Source organism: Schistosoma mansoni, chromosome 4 (assembly GCF_000237925.1).
Source record: "Schistosoma mansoni strain Puerto Rico chromosome 4, complete genome".
Lineage (NCBI taxonomy): Eukaryota > Metazoa > Platyhelminthes > Trematoda > Strigeidida > Schistosomatidae > Schistosoma > Schistosoma mansoni.
This window is the reverse complement of record NC_031498.1, coordinates 8,700,708-8,727,931: the sequence shown is the minus strand read 5'-3', so window position 1 is coordinate 8,727,931 and position 27,224 is coordinate 8,700,708. Positions and strand designations below refer to the sequence as shown.

Genomic DNA, 27,224 nt, shown 5'->3' with positions numbered 1-27,224 from the left:
TGTAAAAAGTAACACTTCTACATCGAGGATAGCTGTGATTACTCACGGTGTAGGCCGAGATTCCTTGAAATTCACCAAACTCTTACCCCATCTAACAGCCAGAATAACGACTCATATAGGTAAATGAAATTTTCGAGAAATGTAGGAGGAGCGAAAGACCACACAGTGGCTACGAGGACGAGAGGATACCACTATTTCTCTTCTTGGAATGAGTGAGACCCATTGGATACAAATCGTATTGAAAGGACAGACCTTGGAAGTGGCGGAGCTGAATTATGGTCATGAACAAGAAAATGCCTGACAAATAAGGAGACGATGATGCTCTTAAAAAATGTATGAAGAGTGTTTAAAAGGTAAAGAAATTGTGAACACATGATCGTCGAATCACCTTTCAAAACTGAGAAAGAAGCGCCCACAGCGAATGTCGATTTAAGGCAAAACATTTTGTTTGTTTCAGGCTCTTCATGATTGAGGACGAGGCAATCTATCAGTAATACTGAGGTCGTTCCCCTACGATTGCTACTCAGACTCATATTTCAATATTTATGTTGAATTCGCTATTCGACTAAGTTAACCTATGACATGCTGAGACTTTATTATTATTATTACTATTACAGGTAGAGAATCCAAATCAAGTCCAAGGTTATCCTAATGAGTATGAGGCAGATGCATGTTTTCAATTCCATTGTTTGGCAGGTGAATCAAGCCTGGATGAATCACATGTGTTAATTACATATTTCAATGCATATCTATTTGTGCACTTTGATATGAATAACAAAAAGAATATGTATTATAATTTTTATATAAGTCATAGTTACATGATGGAATACCTCAAATTATATATCAGTGTGTATCCCCAGATACTCACATACAGTAATCGAAGCGTGAGATTTGAGAAGATAACGTAAATTAGGAACGTCATATTGGTTATAACATTGCGACGTAAGAACCCAACATGATTTCATAGGGGAGGATAATGTTGGAAAGTCTATGATTCAAATTCTAGATATCAGTGGTTTCACTACACAACCGGGATGATGATAGTATGCAATTCCAGGAATCGGGTGAGTCTGTTCCAATTATGGTTGTTAATTCCAATACTAACGATTGTATTCTAGATTGTACAGAGTCTACATCTATTACACAATTCGGCAGATACGTGATGAACCTTAAGAGAAAAGGCACGATTGATCGCAGAAATTTGGTTTCTCACTTAAGTTATGGCGGGTGTGATGTTTGTATGAACCAATGATTCCTTTGTATTGATGAATGTTTTATTTCGAATTCCAAACACAATACATTCGTTCGAACTCATCTAATACTTATCTATTGATTTGCGTTGTTTCTGGGATTACTAGTTTATAATTTACTTCAAATACTCTTAAATATCACAAAACCTGAGACCCAGCTGAACGATCTTAACCACAGACGATCAAACCCATCTATCCCATACATAGTAAGATGTGTAGAACAGGGAGGCTAGCGTAGCAGCTATTTCTTCGCAAACAAACCTTAACACTCAGTCGACAAGCAAAACCTTGAAATACATCACGGCAATAGGCGGAGAAATTTCAGCCGGTGACGAAGTAATATAAAGAGTTGAATCCTTTAAATACCTTATCAAGACCGTTAATAAACAATGAGGAACTGATGTTATTTTTAAGTTATGAATTGAAAAACTAAGTAAAACATTCCATTTAGGACTAAGAACTGTCGCTTAAGAACGAAGTCACACTTCTCAATACAAACGTCGAAACAGTTCTCTTGCACGGAACGGAAACCTAAAGAAGCACCACAATTATCATCAACAGGTACAAGTTGTCTGAGCAAACTATTCGAGATCCGTTGACTCGAGACAACAAAAGCCTGCAGTGACGAATAACAAACCAAATTCCAGTCGAGGAGAAATTTGGAAAACAATGCTGGAGGTGGATAGAATACACTTTGTGAAAGTCAGGAAATCATGTCACAGGGCACGTTAACAACTTGAGGTTCTTAAGGGAAAAAAGTAGACTAGGAAAAACACCCCATTGCGAGATGGAAACAGACATCAAACGAGTGGGTAAAACTTGGCGACAACTAAAAAGGAGGGCAAAAACATAATTGTTTGAAGATTTCTTGTCTATGGAGACGTAATGTGCCTAATTAAACAAGTAACTAAGCACCATTTTCGTTCTACTTATCTGTCTCCGGATTATTTGGTTTGAAAATCATTGGTTACCGATGTGGTCTGATCCTGTCGAATACAGGGCCACTCCTAACACTAAACTTGACTTAGCACTTTTTTCTTTAACGTGATTGGAAAATATTTTACAGCTAGAAAGACTTTTAATTGGAGTTTTCCAATAATCTGATTCTAGCTGACCCAAGTTACGAAATAGTTATTTATAATTATTTGCGTCAGAAGCCTCAATATTATTGTCTTCGTGTTTCAGTTTCTTCTCCAAGAAAATCTGCTCTTGCAGTTGATCATTTTCGTCTAAGCAAAACCATTTTTTACAAAAATAATTTGGCTCCGAATTATGGCGACCTGAGTAATAGTAGAGCATTTAAGCGAAGTAACCAAAGATCTATGTCCTCATTTGGGCGTGTTTGTTGAACTTTCGTACGACTTTTTCAGACCATGGTTGTTAGGTAGTAAGTCATTTGAAAACAGACTTTACTCATTTCATGTGCATCCGGCTTATTAAACTTCTACATTTAATTAGTCGAGTCGGTTACTCATAAAGCGCTCTCGTCAAAAGTCAAGGATGTTGTGGATTATCGTAGGTTTCTCGGATTATTCTTATGACATGTACTAGTAATGCTGTGATATTCATATCATAAAACAAAATATTTTGTTCACTTATTAGTAGAATATTCGCTACTGCTGTTTTCGTTCCACACAAAACAACGATCGTTGTAAGTTCCCAGTTGATGTACATTATGCCGAGAAAATAAACCGTCCAGTTTATTCCAAAAATAGATCCCAAACTTGCATCAATGTTTTTCATTATTTTAGCCGCCCTTTTCATCACTTATCTAGGTGTTATTTTTTCTTGTAAAGCGTAAATGTCGTCATGACGACAAGAAACCTGTTGTTACAATAACATGTTTCTTGTTGCAGGCTCATGTATTATGATGTTACCAAGCTTTGTCATATCACAATTCAACCATTATTTTATTGCCAATCAACTAGGTACACCAGTGGAAGTTGTAGAGATCCTAGCCACTTTATTAACAATGCCATTGCAACATCCGAGTATTCTACTTCAAAAAATATAATACCTAACAAATGTAAGCAAATATCGGAATAAGGTCACCTCAAAATTTGAATTTCTTCGAGATGTATAGTTTTCGGAGTCTCATCGTTGAAGTATTAAAAAAACTAAGCGTCGTGGACACAACTTTATCACACTCCTTATCACCGTGTCATAAATCAATAGCACCTACGAATACGCAACTGAAGAGCAGTAAATGACTCCACCGAGTTATTATAGGTTAGCTAACCAAAGGTGATGTTTAGAAGTATCTTACAGACTAAATAACCGTCACCGTGATTAAATACTCATTGGTTGTTCTCGACATTACCTATATCGTGTTGCCGGTGGCTTACGTCAACCTTCTGAAGATGACGATGACAAAATACCGGAAGCCATCAAACTTCTCTACTTCAGAGAGGCCTTATTCTAAAAACAAACGAAAAAGTGCCATTCCATATGAATTTTACCATTTATAAATTTAATTAATGCGACATTAAGTGCATGATTTCATTGAAATCGCGAGCCGACTTAAGTTAGACCACCATTCAAAGTCTGGAAGCACTGAACGTCTGTTTTGCTCTTCTACGGGATTCTTTGACAATGGTCACCGACGGTCCTGCACACGGGAATCGAACTCAGGTCCCCCCGTCTCTCGCGAACGCTTAACCTTAAGACCATTGAGTCGGCACCCAGTGGTGTTAAGGTACAACTTCAGTCAATCCACGAAATTGCATGACCGTATTGCATTGTCTTCGGTAGGCAACTACCTCACATCCGACGTGGATTAGCTCCACTAGTAACGACTTTTCACTAGAACTCCGTAAATTTCTTCACCAGTGAACATGTGGCAGTTGTCAGTGATGAGTTGTGGAGATTGTTAAAATCACGAACCAATCTAAGTTGGACCATCACTGAAAGCCTGCAAGCACTGGGCAGTCATTTCGCCATAGTGTGTGACTCAGCAGTGCGCATCCGCAAGCACCGCGTTAGTACAAAATAGCCATCCAAATCCTCCAGGCTGTCAATAGTGGTCTGATTTAAATCGGTTCGTGATTTTAATGATAATAAGGCAGTTTAAATTAATAATACATCCCAATTCAGTGTAGAGTTTTATCTTTTCAATTATCTTTCTAATTAACTTCTTTGTGGACTTGGGAATTAGCTATTTTTAATTGTTCACAATTGTGAAAACCATTATCTGTGTATAGTTTTACCTTGGTTCTCATGTTTAAAACCATAATTGACGGTCACGACATACGTTCGCTGACTTTTCTGGTTTTACGTAAGTGTGTATAGTAACGATTCTCGGTGTAATACGACGGCTTTCTACTCTGAAGAACCAAAACTTCAAAGTCAAGTGACGTATGAACAACAGAAAACAAAAACACCAGTTTTATCAATAGTTATTATTAGTTGGCTACCTCAGTACTACATATAAGCGTGTAGTTACAGCAGTACACTACGTCTACAACTTTTGAGTTAATTTTGTAATTCTTTATTATGAGCAGTTGTGGTACCAACATTTTCAAATAACAATAACTCTACGTTTATGACATGGTATATTTCAAGTTCATCATCTATAGCTATAGTTTGTCATGTATATGACTTCGTACTCAATGATTTCTCGGAGCTGCGTAACTATATACAGTTGTGTTATTCCACTCACCACTTAGATTTATTATAAATTCTCTTAAAACTGTAAATCTACCATCTTGGTTTATATTATGACTGCGTAGTCACCATCCTTTCAAAGTATGTATCTGTTCCCTTGGCTTCAGAATACTTCAATATTGTTATTCCAGTGAAGTAGAGTAACGGATACCACAAGGTACAGGCAAGATGGAAAGAGGTTTAATGTTGTTATTTTAAAAAATAAGAATTAGGGGAATAGATACCTATAATATTAATTATATGTTAACTTCAGGCTCAAATGAATTTATTGAGACTGTACAACCTGCTATTACTGAACTTATTAGTACAAAGCCTAAAAGGTATAAGTCAGTCCATGTATTTCTTTTCTGGTTTGATTTTTGTCCAAAACATTCTGTACTGCTTTATTTCACCGTTCTTGTTATCATAAAATACTCTTATTTGTATAGGACAATTTCAAGTACATCCTCCCTATGTAAATGAATTCTGTTTACTGGAATCAAAACTTATTGGCAATGATAGTGAGAATTTAGCAACTTCATCGGACGTAAGGTAAGCTCTTTTTTATACTCATTTTCTAGTCGTTATCTTTATATTTTAGTCTGGATACCTAGGGCGTAAAATCCCTTAGATTGATTTAGTGTCCTCTATTACTGGAGTATATAGCGTGAATTCTTATTCTGTTTGAAATAATAATCTCTACATGCATCACTTTCAACCCATTTTACTTATTCCATTAACTTCCAACATTTATTTTCAAAAAATGTCTTGCCAAAAAATGAAGTAAAAGTGTATAAATTGACATTACTAATATGCCTAAAAGTGATTACATTCTTACCCAGTGATGTAGGAATTAAGTTAAGTATGGTTGAACCACAATGAGTTTTACCAAGTCTCATTACCTAAAACTGCCAAAGCGAAATTAAATTTAGACACTTTAAGCAGAAAAAATACTGTATTAACTTCATTTTGTTAGATATGAAATCTATAAAATTATCGAATTTTTCACTAGATCTTCATATGCCATCACTCACACGTTCTTATGTCAATAATCAGTATGCTCTAAAGTAGAATCAAGGAACATAGATCACATATGTTAATTTATAATCACTACCATTTTTGAATCGTTACCTTTTTTCGTTATCGATGTAATCAACTCTTTTCCTAATCTTTACTATATTAAAATGAAGCACAACTGGTGGTTTCGTTTGTCTTATTCGATTCAGAAAGTAAAGCGTCAGACAAAATAACGAAGAATGTAATTGTGCTGCTTATATTGATTTAAGTTATTTACTAGTTTCATCCGCATTTTTAAAATACCAGAATACGATATATAGTGTGAGATGCTGACATGTAATGACAATGAAGCAGATATTAATACCGAACGTTTCGCTTCCTAGAGTTTTAATGTTATTAATAAAACAAACAAAGTAAGCAGAATCTACATGCTATGAAGTACTATAGTACTTACCACCCGAATCAGAGAATTATGATGTACCAACGGATGCCAGTTCAAATCATCTCTCAATTCCTACAGGTTCATATAATTAATGAGTTAGATAAATATATCAAACATGGTTACCTTATCGACCTAATGATAATAGTTCATTGAACTGGAGACTTATTAAATTTCAAGTGTTTTTCGGCATACTTCATTTTGCACAACTTAGCATTCTCATTAGATCTCACAAAATGAATATACCACATACTCGTGATCTAATATGATTGTGGAGCTTTGTTTTATGTTATTTTTCAAGATTCCCGAACTACCGAACAATGAGTATCTCTCATTCGACATCACCCAATTTTGGGGAAAAGTCTCACTTCAAAATTACCGATCGACAGCAATCATTACCTGGTGTAGAATACCTACAGGGAAATAATTGTTTTGAAGAAGAAGAAGAATGGCAGTCGGTAAGGACATTCAGTGATCTTTTTTCCAGTTGTTTTTTCTGATCTCATCCTTTGTGTAACATGAAATTTTCATCCTGAAGTATTTAAGGACAGTAAGTGAAGACAGTTGATTTCGAAACTTGAGGTTGTCTGCAGAAGGAAATACAGCTAAATACTTTAAGTTGTTGACATTTCTTTGAAATCAACTTATATACCAAGATACTCGACGTTCACTTCAAGTCCGTCGTTCACCACCAGCATCCTATGTTTCAACAAAATTATTTTAAGGACTAGAGTTATAACCATATAATAACTTAGATCCTATGGCCTCAAGTATACGACATATACTTAGAGTATCGTGTATATCTTTTTCTGGTCTTTTCTCACTTCGTCGTCAAGGTATGGGGCCTAGTTTTCTGTACGTCATTCGACATGATGACTGATGTATTTCTTTTGGCGGTCATACTTTTTGTATTTTGAAACACTTTTGTGTGACATATGTCAAACATTTCACCATTGATAACTAATCAACATCACGCATACACTTCGATGTTTCTTTTTCTAATCACTTCGTTCCATTTTAGGCAAATCATGTTTTATGACTGAACAAGGTTGTGATACTTTTTTCTCTCGGTCGACCCCATCATTTCGTTATCAGAGCCAGTCAATTAAAGCTATTTGTCAGCTCCTTATTGTCCTAAATGAATATGATCGTTGGTTGTGATAGTCTTATGACGTCTTGTGTTTTTATGTAGTCACCAATATACTATTAGGTTGGTACATAGCTTGGTAATGAGCATACGCCCGGTCACGGTCAGTTAACTAAGTATACATCAGTAATGTAATTCAGCAATCAAGTGGAAATTCATTGAACATTCACTTATCAAAATATGTAACAGGGTTTGACAGTCTCTGATAAAATGGTAATCTAAACCTAAAATGATGATGGCCCGAGTAACTGTATTCATCAGGTAGCTCAACAATAATTACTTAAATTTATTTCTTAAGAGAAACACTGTTGCTAAACAATTTTTTAAATGCTGTTTGAAAACTGAATACTAACAGTAAACATTTTGCTCTTATCATCAGAATCCATTAGTTGCGTTATGCATTGTAAATATTTGCCTTTGAAAAGTATCTTTTATCATTCGGATATCTATTTAACTAAATGTTATAATTTTTACTGTACTGTTCAGATTCTTAATATTATAGATTTGGTTCTAATTACCCAATCTCATTCGTCATACATGAGATTTCTTAGGTTTATTAATTTTCTTCTTAATTAATAGGATTTCTGGTCGACTGTAAGTCCTATAACCGATCATAAATCATATCAGTGAACAAACATCGGATTTATTCTGTTTTTTTCCAATTATGCACTCTATGTTTACTTTTAGAAGTTGGATGTTTGGCGTGAAAAACGTCGTCAGGCCTTACGCACTGAGGCAACAAAATTTGCCCTACTTCAAGAACGTGAGAATAGGGAAAACGAAAGACGTAAGGAAGAAATAAAAGATCGCCTTCGTAAAGCCAAGTATGTAGAATGTGTAGTTGTTTAACATTTAAAATATTTTCTATTCCAAACGAACAAACGATTGAACATAATAGGGCATTAAATAGTTCATGGAAATATCTGTACTAAGACCGAACCACCCTAAAGTTCTCATAAGCGTTTATTATAAGCTTATAATTTATAAGGTCTCCTCGGATACGGCAAAAGAGTAAATTAGCAACTTGTTATAGTTAAGAAGATACTTGAAAATACCATAAAATTATGTGTTCATTCAAAATTATAAGTTAGTAAAATAAAGTTATTGATCGATAAGATTTGGAATCATAATCTTAGTTGAAAAGTATATTAAACCAGTTATTTTTTATCCAGTCAGTTTGTGATTGTCATCTATCAAAGTTAGGTACCTCTATCCGTTCTGTGTTCTTGAATTTTTCGTCACATGTGTATATGAGTAATACTCTGTGTTTGTTACGTTTCGTCTCATCGTATGAATGATTTTAGACAAAGTGTGTGCTTTAATGGAATATTCAGTATCGATAGTGTCATATCTCTTCAAATTTTTTTCCTTTTTAATCATGTGGTCAATGATCCAGAGCATTCCATGTCAATTCTTCATACCACTGTAGTTATCAAATGTTGAATATAATACGCATTTAGTAGTTGACGCCTTGCAATTCAATTAACTGTTTTCATTATTTTTCTTGCAATCCTAGGAGCCAACGTAATCTAATTTCCAGTGGACATATTTCTTCCTTAGATTTAGCTCCACCACCAAAAATAAATAGTCCTGGCGTCGCATTACTAACAGGTAGCGACTTTGATTCGCTCACTTTCGGTCATTTTGAAAAAAATCAAATGGATGCAGTCTCACCATCACAATCGGTTTCTTCAAATAAATTTCAGCACACAGAGAGTTCAGATCTTTTTAAGTCAAATGACTCCGAGACTAATTCGAAGGCTTATTCCGATTGTTCCTCACCTGTGTCTGAACTCAAAACTGAAGTTCAGGTAAGTGTTTTAAGAGTCGACTTCTTATCCCTTTTATGTTCTTTCCTCTCTAGGCGTTTTATTATGTGGCTATTTTGAGTATTAATAAAGATCGGTCTCATAGTCTAACTGGGATAGTCCGTTGACATTCCAATCTGATGTACATTAGATGGCAAAGTAGTGACATATGAAAGATGAAGTTTAACTAAAACCATGTGATATACTTATGCAGTACCTTTCAACTAATTTGATTTTATATTTAGTCATTGATGTATCTTATCTGAAAATGAAATAGGATTGTATGAACTAATTTTAATACTAAAAAATAAGAGGAAATACAGGTAGTGAAAAAGAATAACAACCTTTTAGATGAAAGCACTAGACCAAAGTTTTTTTAAACAGATAAAGAGGATTAGACATCCATCTCGTTAGTTTCCCAACAAATTGAAGCATGCTTCACTGACTGTTCGCACTCAATGATTTTTAAGCTCTTTGCTGATTATTTCTGTGACTGTGGATGACGATGGTTGTTTATTGTTTGTGATTATCTGAATTTCAGAAAAGAAAGAATCTATTCAAGACTGTCTAGTCAAGTTAAGTAGAACAACCAAATTTTGGAAATAGCTCCTAAATCGGTCTTTAGCGAAACTTATTATACCACAAACATTAACGTGGATAACATTACGAAATCTGTTCTTTGAGACAACATATAAACGATTGCATTATCGTGTCATACTTTCCAGTCAAACTTATTTGTGCTTGTACGTATATTGGGTGAAATAATTGATACATTAGGCCACGGTATTAGATTCCGTGACGAATACCCAAATGATTTCGAAACTATTGAGGTGTTTAAACTTTGGTAAATCCCATTGGTAGACGAATTTTTCTTCTTTAGTTGAATGTATCTCAATAACGATTCATAAAGTCTATGGGAAAATAGATTTCAGCTCCGTACGTCAAAAGTTATCATATATGCACGCAGACGTTTAGATGTCCCAGTTTTGAAAATATAGTCAGTTTTTTCTCATCTTTAATTTGCCTCGGAAGTTTCTGTCTCTTTTTAATGACAAAACTGGCAAGTCCGATAGTTTATCGAAATATTTAAAACAATGTAAGCCGGTTGGAATTTCTTACGGATGAGAATTTACCAGTGAGAAGTAAAATACCGCTTAAGATAATCAATAGTTACTATATTTTTATGTCTGTAGAGCAATATTACGGACAAAACAATGGATGTTTCTTCTTCAAGTAAAAATTCTGTCGAGAAATATGCCAATTGTAATCGAATTGAAGTAATTCTTGATCTCATATCTGAACCAGATAATTGCAATGTTGCAGTCACTCCGGAAACCAAACTATCTTTTGATGCGAGTTCTGAAGATAATGACTATTCAGAATGCAAATTACGTTTGTCATCAAGACCTGGAGTATCAGAAGTTCATTGGGGACTAACAGTAAAAGCACGAGGTCCTTCAAATACTTCCCCTTTTGTTGTTGAACGCGTTAAAATTGGTAGGTTTTTATATGTCACATGTTTTCATGTACTTCGAATTTTTTCTCTCCCCATTCATTTTTACGTTTGAAATAGTATAGGATTGAGAAAGAAATTTAGCGAGTGATTTATACAGCGACTAATTTCACTCATCTTATTCTCCAGTTGTCTGTATACAAAGTTCGTCACGCTGTTTCCCACCTACATTCGTCATAAACGACACTTCTCGGTGATTCATTCACCTAAAATAATTTATGTGCCTATTCTTACTCTAAAATTGTGCCTCAAGACTGCATGAAGAGTCGATCGTAATAATTTTCAATCTTTTTATTTTAATTTCGACAGTCGAGATCATGAGTCAATTAAAGCTAGACCACCATGGAAAACCTGGAAGCACTGGACGGCCGTTTTGCTCAAAAAATTTAATTCTTAGCATTTGGTGGCGACCAGTAGTTGAATGGGTACAATAAATTAGTTATAAGTGGGATCGATTTTTGGCGACACAGTTTCTAATTTGAAGTGCCACACATCTACTTTGGTTTAGCTAGTAGTCTATTAATCTTAGTTCCCATACATAAAATTGACCTAAACCTTCAATATTTGGAACCTACTTCTAGTAAATAAGTGACATAGATTAATAGTGGGACACAGAACTCTCGTCCAACTATAGTTGTAACTTCATCTCTTGGATTATGTCACAGTAGTTAACTGCGACACGCAAATATTAGGCAAGAACTAGAACAAAATATAGTATCTTCTATATCCTTTGACTGAGTCAGTCAGTCATACGCAACGTGGAACCTGGCACATGTATACATCTGTTCAGGTTGCCACTCCTCACTGACATAACATTCTCAAATTGTCAAGGTAAATCACAGAGTAGTGGTGCTAGTAACAAATTCAAACATACATAGGTTGACTTTCTCATCATTCGTAATGTGCTCCATAGCTTAACCAAAATATAGTTTACAAATACAAAATGAATTGAGTGAGTGCGTTAATTAATTTACTTATCTACAGAACTGAATTAATGGGCTTTCTTTATCTACACTTAGATCTTGAGTACAGATTTTCCTCAATATGTATATAAATATATATATTGATTTTCTCTTTTAGTGCTGTTGAATTGTTTGGTAACTTTGATGTAATAATTTGTTAGTTCAGACATTACTTTTGTCTTTTAGCTGGTATTTTGCATTATGATATCCAGATTACACTAGGTAGCTTTTCTTAGTTTCCTATCAATTTTCTGTCCCCTAGTATAGCTGGTGACATTTTTTGCTTACAGTGAGCACACAACTTTACTTGTTCTGTTCAACCTGTCTTTTAGTCATCATTATAATACTTTCAAATGCATAAAGCTGTCGAAAGGAGTTTCGCAAACTTCAATTGCACGGTTAGGTTTTTAAGATGAATTTAACCGAAGCGAACTAATGATGCCATATCGCATGGATCTCTGTGTTTTTATGGCTACCTTGGTAGGTAGTTAACTGCATAACAATTTTAAATTACTGTTGTCGTATCACTAAAAGTCTGTTGTTTTCTTTTTACTTCAGAAAGCGTTAAACTTTTCATGATATGGATATTACATTTTTATCATTTACTAAGATTTTCCAGTAAAAACCTAATTATCTCGTGAGATCGATTTCAATGCACGTATTTAAACATTGAAATTTACCACCCTTACTTAACTTGGTGGTCATTTTTTACCTAAAGTGTGTCAGGATTAGCATTAACTTCTAAATATTTTCAATTTAAGAGTTTGGAATAAAATTTCACCAGATTCTGAACTTATCGTACAAGAATCTTCTGAAAAAATAATTTACTGTAAGGTTCCTTCAGCACCTCGTGATTTATTTTCGCCCTTATGGTAGTACTAGTGTTCTAACAGGTATTCTCTTTCACCTTCCTTGTTATTAACACACAACATTTCAAACTTTGTGTACAACTATAATACTTCATTATGTTCCTGAGTTTTGCTCTTTCGCTGGGTGTATCAAGAGACTATGTTATATTATCATGAGATAAAGAGAAGATCCGTGTTTTATTGGTGTAGGGGGATTTCTGGAGATTGCAGAATTTTCATAGCTCAAATCATAAACCGATCTTATCTAAACACCACTGAATACCTTGAAGCACTGGACGACCGTGTCATTTTAGACACTTGCCATCGGATACCTCTCCCGTAGTCTAGAGGTTAAGGGTCGGCTAGTGAGACGGCTTTTCAATGCTTCCAGGTTTTTATAAGTGGTCTAGTTAAGATTCGTTATTTGATCTATATCTCGGTTTTATGGATAAAAGTTCTTCGAGGATTTCCATTAGACATAAAAGCTGAGAAACCAAGTAACTAAAACTGTACATTTTTTGTATAATACTCCTCAGGTAAGTGAGCTTATTGTAGTTCATTGAGAAATCGAACTATTCTGTTTGACATTTCTCAGACTTTCTTTATTCGTTTACATTTGTTTCATTAACATGCAACATCTAGGTAGTTCTGCAGATATCTGTGAATTTCAAAAAGGTGATATATTAGCTTCTATTGATGGCATAAACCTGGGTATCGGTCGAAAGAACACTAACAAAAACACAAGTCAAGTCGCAAACTTACAGGATCTAGAAAACCTGATGGCTCGGTTAGTTTTGGCCAACAAACCGATTACTGTTTCGGTCTTCAGAAAAATGGATGAGTTTGGTAGGAATTTGTGGTATTTTTCTTAAGATTCATAACATTGTAATTGACTTACTAATTTAAGCCACGTACTTTATGCGACGGCTAGTGGTACTGTCTGGTAGCTCAACCCAAGGCATGTGGAATGAGGTTTGAACCTGCTAGCTACTGGTTAAAACTTGAATCCTTTACTCTCAAACATTATATACTGTTGTTTTTTACTTGCCTCAATCGTTTCAGTTTTATTCGGGTTGTTATACAGTATAGTTAACCTTTTCTACATCCTCAACAACTCGATCCGCTTGTTTTGTTACACAGAAAGTATAAGAAGTATTTGTGATAATTGGTTTGTTTTGTCAGAGAAATCATAATATCGTTTTGTTAACCAATATGAAAGAAATTTCTCGTTGTTGTAACAGCTAAACTAAACACGAAAATGTACTGCCAGTTATTATAACTTTCTGCGTCCTAGAAATTCACTAGACACTTGGATTTTAAGTTTTAAAAGTCTATCCATTATGTAAAGTTTTCTTCTGATCATTAATTATTTGCCTTTATATTAAAACCTTATTATACTCTGCTTATACAGTTGTTTCCTCTTTTCTTTTAATATTGTCTCTTTGCTACTGTTTTTTTATATTCAACGTTATTCAGAAAATAACTTAATTGTTATTATATTACCTCACGCTTGAAGGGTGTGAATTCTGGATCATCATCCCCCATACACTTAGTAACGAAAATGTTTTTTATGTTAGAAGCAATCCAACTCCTTTCATTTCATTTCAGAAGTAAAATATGTTGTTTTTGAATATCATTTGGTATTTCATCACTAAATATGTATCTATGATGTTAATTAATTTTAAACATTATTGATAAGAAAGACGCTTGTATAAATTAACATAAAATACACTGATTTTTATGTAACATAACAACAAAACTATGAATAAACATTCTTAACAGATAGATATTCTTCAACCTTTCCGTTACTTACACGTGTAAAGTAGTGATTTAATTTATTCAGACATTGTCTACAAAATAAACTGTATTTGTTAGGGTGGGAAAAAAGTTTTTGTTATAACTGATAATGTGTCGTAATCAACATGAGATAATATAGAATGTTCCACTAATAATAACAAAAAAGTAATAGAGTAGAGCAAAATTCCTAATAAAATGCTATAAGAAGACATCACATAAGTCGGTAGTGAAGTTTGTCTGTATTATTAATAGAATAAGCTACTGACTTCAACAAAAATCGAATTGACAATATTTGAGGTGACTAATAGTCATTTTCGATTCCTAATTGAGAGTACTAATATAATCACTTGATGATTTTTTTTACATTAATATCAACTATTTAGCTTTCAAAACAAAAAAAAGAGGTATCCACAAACTTATTGACTGAAATCTAACTATATCATGTCAAAAGTTATTTCATTAAATTTTAGCTTCGTTAATTATAATACATACTTTGTTAAATTTATGTTTGAAGGACAATGTTAATACATCTCTCTATTTGTATTTCAAAACAGAACTAGGTATTTTGTATTAAACAATTCAATCAGTTGATGTTGTTTTCAGTCCACTAATTCTTGTCTCAATTGATATCCACTCTAAGTTGTTATAGATTTTGGAATATCCCATCATCGTTCTTTGCTTAGATTTGTTTTTGAATTAGAGTGTAATTACCTATATTTGTACTATAATCATTTAATAAGATTCTGGTATATATTTTTTAGGTTCATGATAGATCTAGTTTTAACCTACTTTAGCTTACTTTGATAAACTTGCCATCGTACTGCTTACAATCTTTCAATAAGGGTTGTAACCAAAACTAAAGTAGAAATTCGTCTCCATAAGAATTGTTCTTGAAGTGCTATTGACATAGTTTTAACTCTTTGGGCTTCAGGAAGAAAAGCTGTTATAGGAAATTCATAAATTCACCAAGAAATAGACTTAATATTTTAGCAAAGAAATTTTTTCGATGGATTCATTTTAAAAAACTGTACAACCATATTTATACGAGATAATTAGTGTGATGAACAAGTTTTATGTGTTAGTATGTATGTTTCTTATAAGTGAGGATCACTTGAGGCTAATTTTATTGATAGTGGTTATCTTCCAAAGTCTATTGAAATGAGCATGAAAAATACTAAGGCTCATGAACGTACAGAACGAAAGTATTCATATTGACCTGGAGTTTAAGGATAATATTGCGGACGAAATCTTGATTAACTGTTTGGTTAGTTCATCATGGAAAACATTTTATCCAGACCCTATGTGAGTTGTTTACACTATCAGCTTATTAGGGTATCTATATGTAAAGGACTAGCTTTATCGTTTGACCGATCAGACGTGAATTTCTTCGTTCATCTGCACCGGTGGATCTAGGTGCACATGTCTTTTATCAAGGAGAACCTCACAACGCATAGCAGGGCACCTGATAATATGACTCTATAAAGGACAACATAAGAGTATGTGAAATCTTTTGTTCTCTAGCATGTAGTTGATGATGATCATGTACTATCAGACTCAGCGTTCAAATTCATTTATAAAATCTAATCGGTTCTAACGAAACGCTTACACACAGATCTTCACATTACAGAAGCATTGGAAATGCTTAAGAAGAAGCTATATTTATGTATATAAAACAATTTTCAAGATCCCTTTTTATACTGTTTCCTCTACATTTTTCTTTGCACACTACTTTATAAAATATTTTGGTTGCTGTTTATTACCCCCGTTTTATCTTTAAGTCACATGTTATATAATCTCTACTTTTTTACATCCGAGTATATTGCACCAATAATTCATTTATTCTATTTATTATCATATGACCAGTCACCTTCAATCAATTCCTGTCCTCATTTATATTGACCTTCATCAATCTACTTAAAAAATCATACTAAATCTCTCATTTTTTTAGTTGTCTTGTATGTCCTGTAGTTAATAGTCAGTATGATTATTCATTTATCAATAATTAATCGGTTTCACCCATTAATACGAACTGTACATAGTGATTTCCACCCATTATATACAGGCACATTAATATAAAAAGCTTATTCATTACATAGATTACCTTTTATAAATACAATTGTACAGGTTTTGAAAATGAAGTTGTTGGAAAGAAACTTTTATTTGCTGAAATATCTATTTTGTTGTAGAAAGGCTTTCTGAATAATAATAATAATAATAATAAAAAGCAAACTCTTTTTCTCATAAAATGTTTCGAATGGACGATAAATTTCAGATGAACTGAACGATGACGAATCGGACACAGGTGGAGATTTTTCTGTCGAATCAACAGCCATGAAATTCAAACACACACCAAGTAACATTAGTGATTCCGATAGTGAATGCCATGAGTTACTTGTTTCTCCTGTTGTCAAAGATTCTCACAAAACATCTCTTGTTGATACCCCAGTCTTACAAAGACCTATCACAATTACACATTCACGTCATAGGTCACCTTCTCGAAGTTCAATTCAAGTAAGTCATCCTTGTTATCCCCTGAAAATAGTCGATATATACTACCAATAATGTTTCATAACAATGAACCTTTTTCACTAACATATCTGTTTCCTACTTATTTATAATCACTGAAAAAAAGCTTGAATACTAGAGAACCAAGAAATGCACCATAAAAATAAGATGACAGTGCTATGAAAAATTCGAAGGAAAACTTTTCAATCAACCGTTAGAAAACTGACATAAATGGCCACTAAACATTATCAGTCTTTTTCGTATTAAATTTCAGATGTCTAATCGTTCTCATCGTAATTGCTATTGCATTATTTCCATCTGTCTTGAAATTCATCTTGTTAGTTTCATCAACCTAATACGATCTCGCAAATTTGGCGAACGCTAATCTTTACTAGGCTCTATTTCAATGATTGATTGACTATTTACTCTAATAAATTATGAAATCATCTCTAAAAATTATGGTTTACACTGCGTATCGTTCTCAGTGTATTGTAGTTCTCTATTTTCTTGACATGAGTTTAACACTAGCAACTGTTACTATAATCTACTTATGTTATGCCTCGTTCACCCACTGAACAATATCACGTGCCCAATCATAATCCTGATTCTAATTTGGCTTTTTATGTACTCTATGGCTTAGTGTCTTTGACTTAACCAATTACACGACCTTCAACCAGTAACCAGGTTCCTATTGGTCCACTATGCTCTAGCCCCTCCGTATGCCCCAGCCTTGAATCCATAAGTCAACAACCAGACTCTACCATATCTGTATTTCAAACAAACGTGGTTTATATACAGACATACATGACCGTAGCATACCGTAATATAAAAAATAACAATTATACATGAACAGGCTAAAAGTGACTGTGAGTAGAGGAGACTGTAAATAATAGGCTGGCAACAAAATAGGAATAGTCAGTCGTATGACATTAGTTTATGTGTTAACCGAAAGCTAATGATAAACGGAATGCCTAGGTATAGTAATCTAGTCCTAATAACTATACAGTAAGAATACATATAATGATAATAATCCAGAAATTAGTTCTGGGAGCTATCATTCCTCCAATCTTCCTTCTGACGCAGCAATTTTATGGACAAGTTGATACCCGATATTGAAACATTCTGTCAGGTCTACTATCACTGATACTTTCCGTGAAAATACTGTTTCTAATCACTTCATTTTTATTTTTTCCTGTCATTTTATCAATTCCTTGAAGATTTCTGATGACGAAGTTAACAATTCATCTGTGTCATCTAACTCCGAAGTAAAAGAGTATGTTATATTCAAAATAAAAAATAACATTTATTGTATGTATAGATTCTACATGTATTTTACGTATGCTTAGTGTAAATTTTAGTTTATTACTGCTTAGATATAAACTAGAATCCAAGTAGCTCATATTTTATGTAAGCTGAATAGTTTTTGCTCTCTTTTCGAACATGCTCGCTCCCTGAAAAAATGATACTATTGAATTTTGTCACTGTAGGTTTGTGGGTGATTAGTCGAATCACTTGATTATCATTCGATCTATCACGAGTTCAAAGGTACTCCATTTATTTAGGTCTTATAGTCAGGTGGTATTGCTCTTGTTCATACGATAATAAGGTCACCGTACATATGTGCAGATAAATTAATTTGAATAACACCAAGTTACAGATTCTTAAAAATTCATTATTATATCTCTTACTCCATTGCCATTTCAGCTCAGTTTTGTGACAATCCATTCAAAGCGTACCTTAGCATTACATTACTGTTCGATATATTTTTTAAAAACTGGGTTCTTATAGTTACTGGAAATAATTTTCATCAAACCCACCATAGAACGGACTTCGTCATTTAATTTTCATGTGTATCACTTCGTTCAATTATGGAGACAATAAACGAAAAACCGCAAACGTCTACATATAATAACCATCAATGTCCTTTATTCCTGAATGCTATTTATAGTTTGTGACTTGTGAGTCAAAAGACCAGTCAGTCATTAATAACGTAAAAAACCTGACCCATGTATGAATTCTCACAAGTTGTAACATTGCACCAACACAGTGAGATAAAATTATCGGTATAAATACCGAAACAGTAAACGTAGTGTTAATAGTGATACCAATGATGGTAAAAACGATTGGTTATGGAAAATATGATTCGAGAAGAATGGATTTCTGTAAGAAAAAGCATGAAATTAGTTTAAATCTGTTAAAATTGTTGGCCTTGTACCCTATCAACATATAACGTAATAATGCCGCCAATCAGAGAACAGTGACTTATCGACTGGACCAATGACGCATAAACTCGTACGAGCAATCTAGAGTCCCTATCGGTCCTTCTTCCTGCCTAGCCCTGCCTCTTGAGTCCAGAACACAAATCTCAGCCTCCACTATATGAATCATATATTTCAAACATACTGAGTTTATATACAAGGCAGACAGACTACATCACACTATAAAATAAAAAAACATTTGTAAAACAACTATCCAAAAGTGGCTGTGATTGTGGGAGACTGTAATTAATCAACTGGACATTAATTAAGAGTGGTAAATCGTATAAAAATGGTCTATAGGTCGAAATAAAGCTTGTAATAAGAGAAATATGAATATACATAGTTTAGTTTCTTAACGATTATACAATAAAAATGTAAGTATAGTATTAGTAGTCCATAAATAGATCTCAACAATCACCATTCATTATTCTCGTCTGGATATAACAAAATCTCAGGACCTAAATGTATCTGCGTTACCGTTACTGATGTGTTGCTTAACTATCGGATAAGATTCTAAATAGTATAAAAAAATTTCTGTCATCTACTTATTACATAGGAGTTCTTGTCGTTGCAATACTTTTGTGTTGGAAGTTACAAATATAACAAAAATGATAGCCAAAATACAGCACACAACTAGCGTTGTTGATAACCAGGTTTACATATCAGACAAATTTTAAGTCCTTCTTCAGGTCATTTTCTTTCTTTAAATTTTGTGTATATTCAATCTTATTTGTGCCAGATAATTGACATTATCCGGCCTCATTACTACTGTTTACACTCCATTTTTAGTTGTACATAGTTCGTTAATAATATATGCACGGCTTACTCGTTGGTTAGAAATATTTATTTTTGCGCGAAAAGCCTTTCTGTCTACTATTCAATTTAATAAATATACGGTATATTTTTAATTGGTCTAATTAGCTGATCAGACAACAACTATTACTACTATCCAGCTAGATTCCACTGGTATTCAAAAGTGTAAATATAACTATTTTTGGAACAACTCCTATATTTTTAACTAAGCGTTTGTGTTATTGCCCTGGTACAGCTAACGAAGAAAAGAGTCTGCTCTCCCTCTCAGAATGCTATCATGAGACCATTCTCTTATAATATCTACCAGGGAAATCCTACTCACTGCCTCCAAACGCTGAGAATATTTTTTTAAAAAGTGAGGAAACGAAAAGCGAACATCAGGCTCTTAAACCGTGTTGGTGAATACTAAGGGTTCACACAAGGGAGTTGAGAAGTTTTGATTTCAGACAAATTGTGCTTTAGAAACCTGAGGTTACAAATGGCTTATGAACCTACTTTTTGCCACTGGGTACTGTGAAGCGGTATCTTTTGACGATACTCCATCGCCTTTTGAACTATATCTCTAGGTTAAAGGCTCTAAAAGTAGCCTTCGAAGGAAATCACCTACTTCTGTCTAGGCACCCAGACAGTATCCCAGCCCACACAAAACTTTTTGTAGGACATTATTTTTTGGTACTCGGTTCTACCAGATTTTATATAAATTAAATAATAATTTCACTGAAATCACGAGCCGATCAATGTTCGACTACTATTGAACTCCTAGAAGCACTGGACGTCCGTTTCATCCTAGTATAAGACTCCCTAACAGTGCACATCCACGACCCCGTGTACGGGAATCGAATCCAGGACTTTCAGTCTTGCGCTCTAACCTTTAACCTCTAAACCGCTGAGTTGGTATCCAACCGTGATAATTTCTAACTTCAACAATCTTCACAACCCTATACTGATAAACAATAATTAAAAAATACTTGCTATATTTCCAAACTGTACCTTTGTATTTGGTTATTTTCCCGGTCATTTTGTCCTAATAATGACTACATCAAACTTCAATATTGTTAAAGTAGTAATTGTTTACGCTATAATTTTTCCCCATATAATAGATACACTTGTCTGAAGGGGAACTTTAATATTTCGTCCAAGTCAGTTGGTTTAATTCCCAAGAATGAAAATTTCCCATTATTTAAATCAAATGAAGATAAGTCTAAAGATGGAAGTAAGTGAATTATTTGTACCATGGTTTGATTTCATTCATATTGGTATCACTGTTTATCTGACTACTTGACTTTCGATTGACTGTTATGCACTGATGAACATATAGTTGAACAACTAAATAATCAATGGTTAATCATTTCGTCTGTTCATGTGACTTTTTTTATTGACGGGTCAATGCTAAAATGAAGCTCTTTACTATTTATAAGTATAGTATATACATAACAGTATAAATCTGTGTACGTGATAGTTTTTCAAGATTTCCTGTTAAGAATTCTAGATATCTTCTACTCCCTCCTTACTAATTTTTCCTATCTAAGGACATAAACATTATTTATTAACCAATCCGTCAGCTTACATAGAGATGCTACTCATAAACCTCTTTACATAGTTGTATGAAAAGACATATATTGAACCAACACAATACTGATAGATTGTAAACTACATTTTTTTCCAAGTAACTGATTACCATCATCTTCCTCAATTTGTTATCTAGCCACTGTTAAGAACTAAGCTAACTTTAGAAATTAATCTTCCAGTTTCAATATACAACTTGTTATTATCACTTATATATTCTTTGTTATCTCTATACAACAAAAACAGTTACCTTTCAATCCTTGCGATTTACATAAATAAATGCAACTTAGCATTTACAAAACATAAATGCTTGTATTAGTATTTCTGTCTAAACTATATATCAGTTGATCAATTCTTAATATAAAACAATACCTGCATAATGCTTTTATTTGAAAGTGTGAATAATAAATACTTAACTGTTATGCAACAGCAGCCTATATGACCTTAATATTTCAACATTTGAAATGTCTGTAATTCTTATCATCAATTTGTGTTTTTTCTTAGTTTCAATGTACAGTTATTGATTTTTTCGCTCTCACTTTCTCCTCTCTTCTAACAACGTATACCGTCTGAGATTTCGCATAGCTTTTTTGGCTAACTATTCTGTATAATTTTTGGGTTCATTTAAGGTCAGTCTGATCAAAATACATTACCCCATCTCTTACCACTTACATTTAATTTTTTCTCAAGATTTTTTTTCTTCATAAAGTCGTTCAAACACATAAAATCAGATAGTATTTTATGAACATGTATTTACTTGTTATCATTGCATGAGAAAAAGTAAATCATCACATTTCGTTCAAGATTAGGTTATATATATATATATATTAGTGACTAACGAAGTTTACTTCTCATCAGCATCAGTTTATTTACTGTGTTGTTATTTTACGATACCTCTGCTAATTTTCTTAAATTGCTTCAAATGTTCTGGTCGAAAAAAGTTCTATGAACCCGAATTTCCCATAAATCTCATCTTACATTGATTATCTATTAACTGTTAGTCTTTATATTTTAGTTTTATTTGGTCTTACTCAAATGTCTAACTTGATTTTCATGTGTCTGGTACTCAGATGCTTGATAATGACTTCCTAGTCGCTCTTTAGTTTCTCACAATTCTCCTAAACTTGATCCTCCAAATTTACAGATAAAACACAAAATAAGAACGGAAGCTTTACTTCAATGTTATTTACAGATTTATGAATAGCCTTCACATTCTGAAGACTCCCGGAAGCACGCTAGATTTAGTTACAAAGTTGTTTTGTGTCCTGGTTAGAGTATGGGCCATAGTCCTTCCTTTTGTAGAGGTTTCTGAGAAGTTCTAATTAGGTGTTGATTGAACGGAATGGTTTTCAGCATTTTTGGTGTTTTCTGAAGACGTCTTCGGGGAATTCTCGAAGATTCCTAACAAATCTCCGAATTTTAGCCGTAATCAGTACTAATTAAAATTTTTAAGGACATTGATGTACCATCTCAGTGTAATCACAGTTAAATACTATATATATATATATGGTTGAGTTGCGTTCTCTGGGCCTAGCATTTCAACTGCGAACCTTTAATTGTCATTCTGGGCAACTTCCTCGGCACTTAACGTACATGGAGTTGTTATAATTATTCCATAAGTTCTAATTCACCTTATCCTACTCTCTGATCTTGTCTTCGGAGGTTTTATCAACATGATTTGTCTTTTCACCTCTATCGACTATTGTTCACTAAACCTCTGACCACAACACAACTGAAAACATCTACCTGGGCTAGAAATGTCCATCATTATATTTTATCTATATCATTTTGGATTTCGGAAATGTCAGTAACACAGTATCAATTATTGTTATAAAATATCTGGTAAATATTTCAAAGTTTCATACCTCCTCATGAATTTCTAATATCTTTACAAAACATCATTCTTTAATTAAACGGTTGCTATGAAAATAACTTATTATTTGCCAAGTAAAATTTTAACATCAAATGAAAATCAATCTGTGCAAACTCGAGTATTGTACAGCCCTATTATTGTTTTAGGAAATATATGCATTAAGCCACAAATTTAGAGAAAGTGAGATTTTTACTAGAATCTATTCATGAAAAACAACGAAAAATTGAACAGTTTGATCGGACTTCGTGAATAAAACAAAGATCATTTGCATATTATATATATATATATATATATATATATATTACTTGCATTTATTATCCTGTTACAATATACAACCTAATTTTTTTGTGTTTTGCTATTTATCTATTTTCTTTCTTGTCAAAAAAAACAAAACTTCGTTGTCCAACTTACGTTGTAATGATGGATGTACGTGTATGTATGTGTATATAAACATATATGTAGTTTAGTTATATTTTAAATGTGTGTGTGTGTACATATATATGTGTTGATAGATGTGGTAGATATGATAGATCCGTGGTTCTATCCCTCCATATGTAAAATATAAAAACGTATTTGTTACTGCTTTATTTATTCTACTGGTAGTTTTTGTGATTTTATCATGTTTTATTTACTCACTATGTTAGTGCTTGGTATCCTAATTCATTTATTAGTTTTACATAGCACTTTCATTATTTTCTTTGCAAAAATAGAAAAAAAACACATTGATTGATATGTTACTGTATTTTCAATGACTGTTATCTTTTGATGTGTTTTCCTCGTTGTATGTTTTGTTTTTGCTGACATTTTGTCATTCATATGCACAATTATATGTACTTTTACTGTAATGAAGTACTCCATGTTTTTTTCTATTTGGTCACTTTCTTTATAAATTCGTATTTTTCTCTTACAACTGAATGGGTGTCAGCTGTTAGTAGTAAATAGATACTACTGCCACTTTAATTACTTTTATTGGTGCTTTCACGTCACATCAATTATATTCAATTTTAACTACTGTTATTATGACGTAATTTCTTTTACTTATGTATGTATATCTTTTAGCTTCCCGTCTTTAGGATTTTATCATTGTTAACACTACTCCTTTTTAGTGCCTATAAATACAATAATGTTGTAGCAGTTGTTTTATTATCATTATTTGAATCTTTTCCCATCGTTCTCACCTCTCTCGAGCATCGAAACCAGTATAAATCCATTGTTAGTCACTTAATCTACACAGTTTTACAACTACATGTATTTCAATCAGGAAACGGATTGGAGTATAACTCATAAATACATTTACTGGCACACACTACTAATCTTTTTTTTAGTTTGGCCTAATGGGGTAGGTTTCAAATTTCTCCGTTTCTCAAACGAATTACCACAAATCGTTTATGCTGTGTGTACATATCAGTTTTTTCTACTCTAAAACTACTCATAATCATTTACTCAAGCCTAATCTTAGTCACGTTTGGAAGCATCTCTTTGTTTGATTTAACGAAAAAAGCATAGATCAAGTGAATACTCTATTCTGAAACATGTAGTGTTTTTAGAGCATTCAACCTCAAATAATGCTTTCGATTTACATTACTTATAAAAGCACATCATTTACCATAATATATAATTTTTGTTTATGGACAGTTTTTTATGTGGCTATCGTACATAGCCTTTTTTGTTGATGCCAGAACATTACAAATTTCATGTTTTGACCATCTTTCTCAAAACATAACTAAAATGCCCGATTTCTCCTTTCCTGAATTTCATAAGTAGGTGCTTAAATAATCCTCTGTAATTATAGGAGAAACTAACATTGTTTTTTTTTGCATAAAAATATTTCCATGCTGCTAATTCTTATTTTTCCAATAAACAATTCTCTGTTATTTCATACGTAAAGTTGTTTTTCGTGCAAGAGCTGTACTCCAGTTACATTCACAAAAAACTTAGTCTTTCAACTGACTTAACAACTGAATCTCAAGTTCAAACCTCATTCGACATGTTTTGGTTTGAACATAAGCATTATTTCACTAACCCTTAAACGTTAAATGTCTCTGAAAATCAAATACATATATTTACATATTCGATGACTGATTTATATTACTGAACTGCAAGACGCACTGGTAAATGTAGATTTATCTGAAGTTCAGAGTGTTAATGGCATTTAATTGATGCATCTCCTTCAAAATCATGTGCTATATATAGTTTCTACAGTGTATAAAATTGAGATTATGACATTGTTCATTAGGTAGTTCAAAGTAAGCTCTTACATTAACACTAGAGATTAATATCAGAAAATTTCCGAGACAAAAACCAATAATTGTTAAGTTCACAGTTTAAACAAAAGATCTTTATTGATAATTCCGTATTTGAATATTTGTGAAAGATGGCAATTCATTAACAGTTCAAATTTTTGTAAATCCATTGAAATTCTTTCTATGTGTTTTTTATCCTCCAAGATAACGTCTTATAAATATAGAGGGTTCTACAGTTTTACAAACACAAAAATCATAAATATTCATATGTCAATCTACAATTATACCTGAGGCTAAAAACGTCAGTATATATGTTTTGATACAATACAAAACTTTATCAAGCAATACAATTGGTGGGTTTTTTTTATTGTCGTTACTCTGATAAAGAAACTAAACACTTGAACTATTTTCACAGATATATTGAGAGATGTAATCCAGATTATAAAGCAACTAGTTCATTATCAGAAATAAAAAATCACTCATAAATTAAGAAACTTTCAGGGTTGGCTCCACAGCTATCCTATATATTCGAGAATTCCAGGTTTTAACAATCAACTTATGTACAATATTGATTTGCTTTATTTCCGTTCCATTTTGTGTACTATTAACAGTTAATTGTTATATTTAACCATAAGAATTCTTACCTGCAAACCCACGAAATAAGGGTATCTAGGTCGGGCGTTTAGTCCTATGTGCGAACTGTCATTCAGATCTACCTTCATCTCATAGTTCATATTCACTCTGAGATAAGACGAAACTCTCCTTCTGGACTCCACTTCTAATCAAATTTCATTTATTCTATAAAAATAGTGATATAAAGATCATATCGAGGCAATCTGTACGGAATACAAATAAGCCCAACTAAGACTGATCAAAATATCAGCCCCGAAATAATTCAAAGTAATACAATTTAAGATAATAAAATATGTATTTTTTTATTTTATCTCTGATGACTGTCAACATTGTAAAATACCGAAAGCTTCACTTTTATATATTACAAATAAGTAATAATCTATTTTATTCACTTCATTTTAACGTAGTTTACTAATAGTATTAGATATTCAATTCTATCTATGAATTAGTTATTTTCCAAACTTTTGCTTCATTGATCAGTCAGTCTCACTAATACATATCACTAATCACGTGAAGGAAACAAAATGTTTTGTCAATCAAAAACAATTTAAATTGTATAACAAAGAAATATATCCTGTTGTTTTAATACCATTCTACAAAAGCTGTTTAAATAAATATTTGTAATGGATTGTTGCTTATAATGAATTAATTTGGAACTTGTAAACAACTTCCTTATTTCAGAAAACTAGTAATAATGACAAGTGATAGAAACTTACTCCCTTTTTTTGCAATGACGTTTTTATTATGTAGAGATTTATTATTCATTCATTACACATTTTAACAAGTGAATTGTTAGTAGTACATGTTACACAACTAGATATTCTTTTTATGTTTTTCGTTTATCTAAAAATGAGAAGGTACATTTCCATGACTATTTTCTTTATTTACTATTATGCAGATCAATCATATG

The 27,224-nt window shown here is 32.9% G+C and overlaps 1 protein-coding gene across 1 annotated transcript in view; it reads left to right on the top strand.

Annotated features, from left to right (window-relative positions):
* The first annotated feature begins 5,352 nt into the window (after nucleotides 1-5,352).
* Nucleotides 5,353-27,224, top strand: part of Smp_126840 (hypothetical protein) — a 38,219-nt gene continuing 16,347 nt past the window's right edge. Inside the window, exons 1-9 of the mRNA XM_018796728.1 lie at nucleotides 5,353-5,444; nucleotides 6,650-6,806; nucleotides 8,183-8,319; nucleotides 9,012-9,306; nucleotides 10,497-10,800; nucleotides 13,269-13,472; nucleotides 16,696-16,934; nucleotides 18,146-18,201; nucleotides 21,100-21,212. Coding sequence (XP_018651841.1) covers nucleotides 6,669-6,806; nucleotides 8,183-8,319; nucleotides 9,012-9,306; nucleotides 10,497-10,800; nucleotides 13,269-13,472; nucleotides 16,696-16,934; nucleotides 18,146-18,201; nucleotides 21,100-21,212 — 1,486 coding nt within the window. The 5' untranslated portion in view covers nucleotides 5,353-5,444; nucleotides 6,650-6,668. The remainder of the gene's footprint in view (nucleotides 5,445-6,649; nucleotides 6,807-8,182; nucleotides 8,320-9,011; nucleotides 9,307-10,496; nucleotides 10,801-13,268; nucleotides 13,473-16,695; nucleotides 16,935-18,145; nucleotides 18,202-21,099; nucleotides 21,213-27,224) is intronic.